This window comes from Eleginops maclovinus, chromosome 18, assembly GCF_036324505.1.
Source record: "Eleginops maclovinus isolate JMC-PN-2008 ecotype Puerto Natales chromosome 18, JC_Emac_rtc_rv5, whole genome shotgun sequence".
In the NCBI taxonomy this organism is placed as follows: domain Eukaryota; kingdom Metazoa; phylum Chordata; class Actinopteri; order Perciformes; family Eleginopidae; genus Eleginops; species Eleginops maclovinus.
Window position 1 is genome coordinate 7,902,168 of NC_086366.1, and position 10,868 is coordinate 7,913,035.

The 10,868-nt window shown below is 40.2% G+C and overlaps 2 protein-coding genes across 6 annotated transcripts in view; one reads left to right on the forward strand and one right to left on the reverse strand.

The window, feature by feature from the left end:
• Positions 1-7,377, forward strand: part of rap1gap2a (RAP1 GTPase activating protein 2a) — a 37,951-nt gene extending 30,574 nt beyond the window's left edge. For 4 of the 5 annotated variants that reach the window (XM_063906566.1, XM_063906570.1, XM_063906568.1 and 1 more), the window contains 11 exons: positions 168-323; positions 621-692; positions 1,190-1,276; positions 1,397-1,537; positions 2,550-2,699; positions 2,948-3,060; positions 3,571-3,669; positions 3,784-3,910; positions 4,667-4,769; positions 4,878-4,951; positions 5,326-7,377. In XM_063906566.1, coding sequence (XP_063762636.1) covers positions 168-323; positions 621-692; positions 1,190-1,276; positions 1,397-1,537; positions 2,550-2,699; positions 2,948-3,060; positions 3,571-3,669; positions 3,784-3,910; positions 4,667-4,769; positions 4,878-4,951; positions 5,326-5,334 — 1,131 coding nt within the window. In that variant the 3' untranslated portion in view covers positions 5,335-7,377. Of the gene's footprint in view, positions 1-167; positions 324-620; positions 693-1,189; positions 1,277-1,396; positions 1,538-1,947; positions 2,100-2,549; positions 2,700-2,947; positions 3,061-3,570; positions 3,670-3,783; positions 3,911-4,666; positions 4,770-4,877; positions 4,952-5,325 lie in introns of those variants that run through there. The other variant, XM_063906571.1, reaches the window with a different exon arrangement.
• A 44-nt stretch (positions 7,378-7,421) lies between these two features.
• On the reverse strand, positions 7,422-10,062 carry si:dkey-52l18.4 (uncharacterized protein LOC560708 homolog). Its single transcript, XM_063906572.1, has 5 exons — positions 9,709-10,062; positions 8,437-8,754; positions 8,133-8,357; positions 8,007-8,035; positions 7,422-7,875 (listed from the first exon to the last, which is right to left on the reverse strand). The coding sequence occupies exons 1-5, from the start codon at positions 9,758-9,760 to the stop codon at positions 7,774-7,776; spliced, it is 726 nt and encodes a 241-aa protein (XP_063762642.1). The 5' UTR covers positions 9,761-10,062; the 3' UTR covers positions 7,422-7,773.
• Between the last annotated feature and the right edge of the window lie 806 nt (positions 10,063-10,868).

Here is a 10,868-nt window from a genome sequence, read left to right on the forward strand (position 1 = left end):
AGCGAAGCAAATAAAAGCCTCTTGTAAATCCTTTGTTTGTGTTGGTGGTTAACAGCGTGTGTCACAAAAAAAACTCTTACTGTTGTTTTAAATGTAACCTATAAGCCGTACAATCATAAAACCAAAGCTGTTTACCAACTTGTACTGTTTTGACTTTTCCCCTTTAGCTCCAAAGGAAAAGGCACATAGGAAATGACATTGTGGCAGCAGTCTTCCAGGAAGATCCCACACCGTTTGTTCCAGACATGATCGCCTCAAATTTCTTGCATGCGTACGTTCTGGTGCAGGTCGAGAACCCCTGTACAGAGCACACAACATACAAGGTACAAACCAGGCCTGGGTGCTGAAAAGACATAACTCGTATTCTAAGATGCTCTTAAAAAAACTGCAGAACAGTAAATCAAACATGTTGTGAAGAGTGTTTGAAATTGCCAGCGGACCTTGTCAGCTGGGTGCTCATCATAAAACAACATATATAAATGCATAAGCACAACAAAGTGAAGAATAAATCAATATTCACTTGCAATTTCCTCAAACGTTGCATCCTCCCAGCTTGAAACAGGAGGCTTCCTGCAGTGCACGCTAATAACGTGTTTCTATTATTTGTTTTATGTCAACAGGTGTCTGTTACAGCGAGGGAGGATGTGCCTCCTTTTGGACCTCCTCTCCCGAACCCAGCTGTCTTTAGGAAGGTGAGAATAGAACTGACAAATTTAAAAACGCACTTTTGGATGGTAACAATGATGCCTTGAGACTTCACTTGGATGAAAAAGTAACTTATAATAATAAAATTGGCTTTGACTTCTCCTCCTCTGACAATACCTCTGTTTATACTTAAAACACTGCTTGACTCAAGCTTACTAAATGCTTAGGTTAGCATTTTGAATATTTTACTTGAGTATTTCCATTCAATCCAAGTTTCCACTTTATTTCAGAACCGTCATTTTGATACTTTATGTATGGTAAGCCAGAATAGGATATTGAATGCAGTTTTCTTTGTAGTAACTGTATTTCTTTGCATTCTTGTATTGGTACCTTTCTTAAGTGAAGGATCTGAGTATGCTACTGCAGTAAAACATGCGTAGAGATAAGGTTTGAGGCAGGTAAGGATGTCATTTATCGTCCTGATGGCTGTAGGTCACCTTTCCCTTTCCTTACTATGGCTCCCTCTCTCTCTTCCTCTCTCCAGGGTCCTGAGTTTCGAGACTTCCTGCTGACGAAGCTGATCAATGCTGAAAACGCCTGCTACAAATCTGACAAATTCGCCAAACTAGAGGTGAGTGACACGTCTGCACGACCACTCACAGCAGGCCATCAATCACAGCCTCATCCATTATCATCAACTTAACCACCTTGCCGATATCTTCAGGATTTTGGTGTTTTTTATTGATTCCAGGGGCGAACGCGAGCCGCACTGCTGGACAACCTCCACGACGAGCTGCACCGTCAGAGCCAGGCCACGCTGGGTCTGTGTCAGCCGGGAGACGACGACAAGCTGGAGAACGGGGGACACGGGGGTCTGCTGGAGTCCTTCAAGGTGACAATGGACCTCCACAGAGATACACATGACAGCTTGTAATGTTCTCGCAGCTCTGTGACATTTATATAATCACACAGCACAGGAGAGAGGGGTTTTCTTGCTGTAGGTGAACTAAATGTCACAGTTCTGCAAGATGACGTAAGATGCTTAACCATCAGTAGCGTTGTTGCTGCTTTTCTCTTTATTCATCAAGGTAGTGTGAACTGTGCTGATGTGCTTTTCAGAAAATCTATCCCTTTCTCTTCATTTGTCTCTTCATTCTCTTTACTAACGCTGTCTTTTTCTTATAAGTCCTGACACTGATGTGCTTAACGAATGGCTAATTGATGTTGGTAGGACCATTCAAATGTGTACTTCCATCTGTATGTGTGACTAATGTGACCATTTGGCTCTCTTGCTCTTCACAGGCATTATGGACAGCTACTTTGCACTTTCTGCAGTCAGTCCCAGGGGGTGCTGTTCTCATTGCCGTCCTGGCAGTCGCTGTGTATTACCTGTCTGCATTACTGTAAATTCAACACAGGATCACCATATAATTAATAAACATACTTTTATATGATGTTGTTTGTGTTTATGCTTTCAAAGAAAAACAAGCGGTATCTGTGGTGGATAGCAAAATGAAGACAAAATGTAAAAAGTGTTATAAAACTAGGTTTTCCTATTACAGTTTTTTCACGCTGGGATATAACAAGGGCTCTCGCATAGATCCTGTTATCATTAAACAAAATGAATAATAAATCCTTAGAATATGAAGAATTAGTACAACACACTATTGATCTACTTTGCTTCATTCTTGGAGAACTGCGCCCCCTGGTTGTTGTTCTGTACAACAGCGTCTGTGAACCTGAACTTCAAATCCTATATAAAATGACTGTTGTATTACACTGATAACACATCTCTTAGTTTTCCACCTTTATTTAACTTATTGTATTGTCCACTATTATTCTCGCCTTTTCTGTGTATTACTCTCCTTTATCCACTCACTCTCTGTTTCCTCTCCCTCCTCCAGAGAGCCATGCGTGTCAGGAGCCACTCTATGGAGACCATGGTAGGGTCTCATCGCCACAGAAGCCCCGGGGTGGGAGGGGGTGTCCCGGCCAGTGTGAGTGGAGGAGGGCTGCCTCAGAGCACCAGCGAATGCACGAAGAGCACCTTCACTGTGAGTAAAAGGAAGGGAAATGAATGATGGAGGGTCACTATAATGGAAGGAAGGACTGAGTAAGGGGGAAATGGTGCTGTTTAAAAGTACTATGGTAATTTTCTTATGGTAATATATTAAAAATGTACACCTTGTCATTTTAAGTTATTCAATGGCCAATATTTTATACAGTTGGCACAGGGACCTTTTATGTCAACCAGTGAATTATGAAAAAGTGACAAATATTTCACTTTAATTGTGTACTTCAGCCTCCTGTATTGTCAGCCAAGTCTCCTCTGAAGAGCCCTGTGAAACGGCGCTCAGGCCTCTTCCCTCGTCTTCACTCCAGCACAGAATCCCCATCGGACAAAAACACACGCAGGTTGGTGCTTGCTCGTCCGATTGTTTTAAAAGTACTCAGATCTTTTGCTTTAATAATAGTAGTAATACCACAGTGTAGAAAGCTTCCTACAAGAGGTTTTACAAGGGTTAACTAGAGTTCATGCCTATTGTATACCAAAGTAGTACCATAGAATACAAGGATGCTACTGTGGTACCACAGATATAACCATGGTACATACGTTAACTCAGATAATTCAACAATATTTTTTGGAATACCGACAAGGGGGGGGGGACTACAGTTTTATCTTAAACTTTAATAGAAATTGACTATTGATTATATATTTTGTATTATTAATTGGAATCGGAATATTAAAAATGACTAAAGTTGTGAAATGAATGTAGAGGAGTTAAAGTATACTTGTTTCCTGCCAAGGAAGTATATGTAGCAGGAAAGTAAACATACTAAGCTTTGAGTCAGGATTATGTTACACCACAAACACTCACAATGTCTTTGTTTGTTTTTTATTCATCTGTTTTCTTTTGTCTGTAGTGACCAAAAGTCTGCAGAGGTCTGCTCGCTATCCCAAGAAATAAGGTCAGAGACATCATCCAATCCCAGCTCACCGGAGATCTGCCCCAACAAAGAGAGGTAAGAGACGGCAAAAGTAAAACTAGGTAAAGTTGCTCTTGTGTCCCTGGGGGGATTTGTATCTAATGCTCATCTTCTCTACATCTCTGTTCCCCTCTGTTTTGTTTTCGACAGGCCGTTCATTAAGCTGAAAGAGGGCAGCAGCAGCAGCGGCAGACCGAACATCTCTCGCTCTTCGTCCAGCACCAGCAGCTTCAGCAGCACCACGGGAGAAACAGAAGCTCTGGAAGAACTGGAGACAGTGAGTAGAACTCTCAAAGACATTCTGTATTTTTAGGACATTAGTATTTGGGTTTAAAGACGGAGCAGAACTGAAAACGCCTCCTTAACTGAGTGTGAAATTGTTGGGCCTTTTAAAAGCCTTAATGGATTAGGTAGCCTGCAACTACCAAAAACCATCTACTAGAGAGTGTTAAGCATCAGCGCTTTGGTACTAATGATGACAGCTCCTCTCCCGTTCTGTGACACTGCTAGTCAGTGTTATCTTCTATCAGACAGATAAACAGTGGGCTGTAGAAGCTAGAATTTGTCAGGGCCAGAATGTATAAAAAAATATGTAGCAGTAAAGTACACCAGAGAGTGTCATAAAGGAAAAATATTAAGAAAGCTTTGTCTTCTTCGCATTAAACCTGAAGTGCTGTGCTTTTGTCTCCCCCCTCCGGTAGTAAGAGTTATTAGTTTAAGTAATGCTCGAACGGGTGGGCATTTGCCATTTACCGCTACTGTTTTACATAAAGACATTAGAACTTTTGCAAGCCTAAATAATTTACCTTCATTATGCAAATGGATCTAAAAGTAAATAAAGGTTTGAACGCTCTTTCTTGCAAGCACCCTTTCAGTCGTTCTTCCTTCTCGACATTTGGTGCCTCTTTGCCTTCAGGAAGTGTTGAATCAACTTCAGCAAAATATCCCTTTCTTCTTTCCTGAGCCTCTTCAGTCCCTTTCCTCCTCCTTCTACTCCTCAAGGATAAATGTTTCTGTGCTCTCCCTCCCCCAGGCCAACCATCCCTCTATAGCGTCCTCTTCCGCCTTCAGTCCTTCCCTCAGTGTTGACAGCCAGGGATCAGGTACGCCTGTCATCATGTGCCGCAGTCCAACAGGTATGTTTTTACACAGACGCACTTAAAGTATTCGTAACATTAGATGACAGACTTTCCAATGATCATGTTCTTTCTTTCGTTTCCACTTCCTTCTTCCATATTCTGCAGATGTGAAGAGTAAGACGTCACCGAGGTCAAACTTGAAGTTTCGCTTTGACAAAATGAGCCACTCATCTACAACTGTAAGTATGCCTGGTCAGCTTTAACTAAAACTAAAAATGGTCAGCTCTTAAACTAAAAATAATATTGTAAGAGTTGTTTCTTATTAAAATGGCCTGATAAAAAAAGATTTCCAGACAAATATATCACTGATAAAATCATGTTAAGTTTTATAGCACTTTAAAGTAACACATTAATTAAGTGCAGCTGGCTAAAGGGAAAAGAAAAAGTCCCCTGGTCCGATTTTGATGTACTGACTGTCTATCTTGTTATCTCTGGGTGTTTGTTAGGTCGTGTCTTGACACAGGCAAACTGATGTTGGGTAATAGGCCCAGACTGTATGATTCATGCAGTCAGTGAATACACTCCTCTAACCTTTCACTTTTGTCTCTTTCAGTCCGAGTAGCTTTGTGGAAAAAAATATCAGACTTGCACAAAAAAGGGACAGCACGGGCGAACGAAGCTGCAAAAAAATAAACTCAACAACCACAAAAGCCCCTGGAGAACCGCTTCCATATGCCAAGGATCATCTGACAAGATTACCACCTGCACCGAAGTCCCCACTAACTATAAACAAACTGACAATACTGTGAGTGTATAGTGAGGAGAATCAGCTAACATGTGGGCTTTCCTTTTAACCTAGCTTAGGCTACAGAAATGAGTTAAATGCTTTGCCGATGTTACAAGTTGCTGCATCTCAGTTGTTAATTGTTCACTTCACATGAGAGCCCTAGCATGGCTGTAATGCTGTGAGTGTGCCGAGTAAGACCGCCTCAGCTTTTCTCAAGTATCTAGATTAAAGAGAAACACGTTGCTCGAGGAGAATAAGACTATGGCTAAACTGTTACTCTTTATCTAGTGGAAAGTACAAAGGACCTCTTTACGAATTGTCAGACATCAGGATGTTCCCTTTTCCCTTAAATGGTACGTCTGGCAACAGTTTCTCTTTAGCCTAAAAATAATATGTGGAAAAACACACATGGACACACTCATGTATAGAAATATAATGTAGAATTACAGTAGCAGTGTATTGGAAAAGGGAGTCTCAATTCTCCACTGAAGGATCTGTGCTTTGCATATAAAAAGAGCTCTTCTAGGCAAGACCTTTCATTTTCAGGATGCTTTTGTAACCCTGCTAGCTGCCACGTTGTGTTTACTGCACTATAAACTCAGTCGAAACCTGACAGCATTTCTGTACCTCTAAGGGTAACTTCAAATTCTTGTGCTTGGTAAGTGGAAAATAGCTCACAAGGGGCACAGTAGGAGACACTTCCTACGCATTTTGCCATACGCTTATTTCAGCCAAAGCCGCGCCTTACAATCTATCAAAAGCCCTTTTCACCACTGATGCTCTCTTTCCCTCTGCCCGACTGTCAGTCTCTCTCACTATGTGAGAGGATAAGATACTTCGGGGTCCGGTTACAGCACAGTTGTGAGTTGCCACTCAACATCCACATCTGCTGAAAATAGACGTTGCACTTACAAATAAATGTCACCTTCTGATACCTCCCATTGAAGCTTGCTAGCTCAGTGTATCTGTGTCTATGTTTGGTGGAACTTTTGAACAAGAAAGTTTCCCAGCAATGTAAGCTGATGAGGAAGACTTGAAAAAAAACAACCTTTGAACCACACTTTGGCAAAAACACTTTGAATGTGAACTTTGCGCTTTTTTTTTCTCCTAGTTTTTGATTTGATGCTTTGTTAGTTGTTATTACAAAGTCTTCTAGAAGTAAATTGCCAGTTGCTTAAAGCACAATAGGTCTACCGTAGTCCTCAACTTTCCCATAACTTAGCCTGGAGCTGCACAAACGAGAGTTAGCAGGGCAACGTAGGATTGTGCTAATCAAGAAAAAAGCTTAAAGACACACAGATGTGTTTCCTTTGTGACCAAAAACCCAAGATGGTGGGTCTTTGGAGGAATATCTTTGTACTTTTACCATGGGGAGAACCATTCCTGGATGGCTTGATAGTGTGTGAAGTTAGGACACGCAAATCTCAGAGGGTTTAAAGGGTCAGTCCACCTAATTTACAAATACCTTGTAATTTGGGTGGCTTTTTAACTTGGCAGGAAGCTGTTAAGTTTCTTGATGAAAACTTCAAGGAACTTAACAGCATTGACTTATACACACTGTGCTTAGTTAGTATAGGCCAGTGATTACCTCCAGCAAGAGAAGCAGGGACAGAAATCGCAGAAAGTATAGTTTGTAGCAGGTATCGCCTAAATGCCCTGCAGCCTTTCCTCTGTTAATATGCTTAATTTATTAAAACGATAACTTCTTTTGCATTGATGTCATGTAAAAATGTAACTGCAGAGTATGCTAATAAAAAGGTAAAAATTATTAAAGGAATATATTAATTTAAAAGATGTCTAAAACAGGTATATGTATATTTGGTTATGTAACGTGCCATTGAGAATTTATTCTAAAATAAAATGTTGTATTTTGTGTCATTTACGTGGTTTATCTCCTTTTTTTAATCTCACAGAACAATTGATGGAGGGTTCTTTTCATACTTTAATGTTATGTACAAAATCACATGAGAAACATTGGTAGATATTATTGACATAGTTTGTTTCAACATTTTAAAACCGCAATACATATAAATTAGCCATACTGCATTTAATGTTTTGTTTCCAAGTCACATTTTGGAACATAGACAACAATAATTGCTGGATTACTTAGTAACATATTTTGTCCTCTGCTTTAATGACTTACTTCAATATGCAGATAAAGTACTGAGCTCATGAAAGAAAAGTGAAAAGAGAAAAGCTCCCAGGTTTCCTGAAGACGTTCAAAAGAAGTAATACGCAATTTACAGATTGTGTTTTCACCTGCTTTGCTGCAATCTAAGGAGAAAATCTGAGGGGTGAGTACACAGTGGACTGTTCAGGCTTTCTGGTGACCACCTGCTGTCTCAGTAAATCCTGTGAAATGTCTGCATACACCACCTGCAAATAAAAAAAAAAGTGATGTAAGGGCCCTCAAGGGCATGTTTGACATTAAAGGCTAGTGAGAGGGAACAAATCGTTTTCAGGACACTGCGAAGGGCATCCTGCCATGAAGCAGGGCATTCACTTACCTCGGACTTCTGCCTGACCATTGGGATGGCTGTAAAATACAAAAAGTAAAAATACAGTAAATAAAGACATTTTGAAAATGTGCTTTTTATCAGTGTTGCAGGCTAAAAAATAAGAAAACTGGTTACCTTTGTGAGAGGAAGTGCTACGTTGCTTTGGAGTTGGTGGTAGCAGTGGAGCTGGGTGTGGTTTGGCTCTGTTTACTGCTGATGAGGAGGAGCGGGTCCTGGGAAGTGGCTGAGGCTTGACTTCTGAACTCAGACAATGGGCCAATCCCAGAATGACAGGAAGAGACAGAGCAGCAGCAGAACAAACCAAAATCCTGTGCAACACACTTCTCTTAGAGGGTACAGCTAGGGGCAACACAATATACGTAATTAGATCATTTTTTGTTTGAGTCGTGATAATCATTGTGTATATGATTCTACATACCTGCGGTGACGTTCACATACTTGAAGTGTCCCTTCTCAGTTACATCTTGAGCCCATGTAACACTGCATCCATAGGAACCCTCGTCTGATTTCTGGACATTCAGGAAATTTAAAATCAGTTGAGTTTGATTGACTGAGAGGTTCACTTTGGTCACACGGTGCCTGACGAGCTTTTCCTCTGTTGAATTTCTCCGCATCCAGTCTCCTGTCCAGGAGCCTCCACAGTGCTGGACCACACAGGACAGAGACAAACTGTCCCCTTCTGCGACATACATCGTCGAACGATCAGCCAATACGGACTGGGTGCATTCTTCAGCACCTGAAAATGGGAAGGATCCTTTAGCTTATTATTGCGCAACAAAGAACTGCATCCACAGATGAAATAGGATTACCTTGATATATAATACGTGAGGGCTATTTATTGGAACCATGGCAAGACAGTATGTGAACATTTGACCAAAATCGAACTTAAACACCAAAGATTGCATAATTAGATTGAATAGACATCATTTGTAAATATGTTGGGATGTTTTCTGAATTCAGAATACACCTGACAAGATAACTAACATATGTAACAAATTGCTTCACATAAAAATAGATTTTAATGTCAGAATATGGTGAAATGGAGTAGCTACAGCATAAGAGACATACAGTACAGTTTGACAAACATTTCACACACAACATACATACAACATATAGGAAAACATTGTATAGACAGTGAGTTATCTCCTCTTATTCAACAGGTCAAATCAAACTATATTTATTTACAACATTTCATACCTAAAAAGTAGCACAAAGTTCTTCACAACCAAAAGCAATAACACTAACACACCTCCCCTTCCAGTTAAGAGAGTAACACATAAACTTTGAGATGAATAAAAACACTAAATACTAACAGTATTCAACAAAACAGACCAGAGTAAAACAAGAATAAATACAGTTCAATTAAAAGCCAAATTAAGAAGTTAACTCTTGAGTTGGTCTTGAAAGTTTTCTGCCGCCCCTCAGGTCACAATTCTGGGCCATAATAATAAAAAGACACTTCACCATGAGTCTAGGTAAGGACAAAACCAGAAGACCCGAGGGTTCTAGATGGTTCATATGCAAAAGAGAAGGAGTTTTGAAATGGGATGTGAGTAGCTAATGCAAGACTATTTTCAGCCAGCCAAGTTCCTCAAATGTAACATAATACATTGTGGAGATTACCCATATTTAAAATGAACATTTGAATAAGACTTCCTAAGATTTACAATGAGCAAAAAATATAACTTACCCGCATGGAGAAGGCAGAGACAGCTGATGGCACTTAAGAGATGGAAACGCATGTCTGACCGTAACAGTATTTGTCTATGTTCATGACAAATTGTTTTAGCTTCCTCTTTGCAGATCCAGTCAAGGCTTGGTTAAAAGTTTGATTTGCATGGCATCGATGGATAAATTGCTTGTAAGAATGGTTTTCAGTGGTTGGGGCTCCATGAGCTCGCTCTTTCTCCCATTTTGTTTTCCTAAATCATTTGACAGCCTTTCCTCTATGCTGCTGCTGCTGCTGCTGCTGCTGATGCAATTGGGTCCATACGGAAGTACCCAGGAAGGAACCCACTAATCAACTACCACACACACACACACACACACACACACACACACACACACACACACACACACACACACACACACACACACACACACACACACACACACACACACACACACACATACACATACACATACACATACACACACACACACACTTGGTAACAAGAGCTTTGTTACCAACATGTTCAAACTTTTTTGACTTTCTACACTCTCTACTTTCCCAACACCAAAAAGTAAACCGGTTTAGCAGAAAAACAATTTCTATACAGAAAACACACCCTGTTTTTAACCTGTTGTGCTACTGTAAAAATGTATTATATACATAAAGGGACCCACCCCCCATGCATGTTCAATGTAACTGATTGAATGGATGAAGGAAAAAGATGAATTGGGTTAAGTACAATTAGTTATAAAAGGTGGTTTTGTTTTGAAAAACAATAACCGGACGTTTATTCCGTAATTATTCAGTCAAGTTCTTCACTTTGAGAGCGCTCCTTTAATGGTTCCTTGTTTCCTGCAACACACGTGATTTGTCAGAATAACTCTTTGGGGGAGCAACAGGGCAAACTATAACCGCTGGAATTTCCCTTGTGTCTGGAGGCATTATTTCGATGACAGTGGGCAATTAGTTAAATTAGGTTACATCACAGCAGGAGTCCATATTCATAATGACTTTGGTAAGAGATCCAGAGAGGCTGATATAAACTCACCAAACTGGAAGAGATACTTTTTTTTAAATCTGTGTCAAATCCATATGAATCGTATACTGTATCTTTGTTAAATGGGAATTATAATCTGCTATAAACTAATTGTACACATGATAGTAGGCCCATTTGAAAT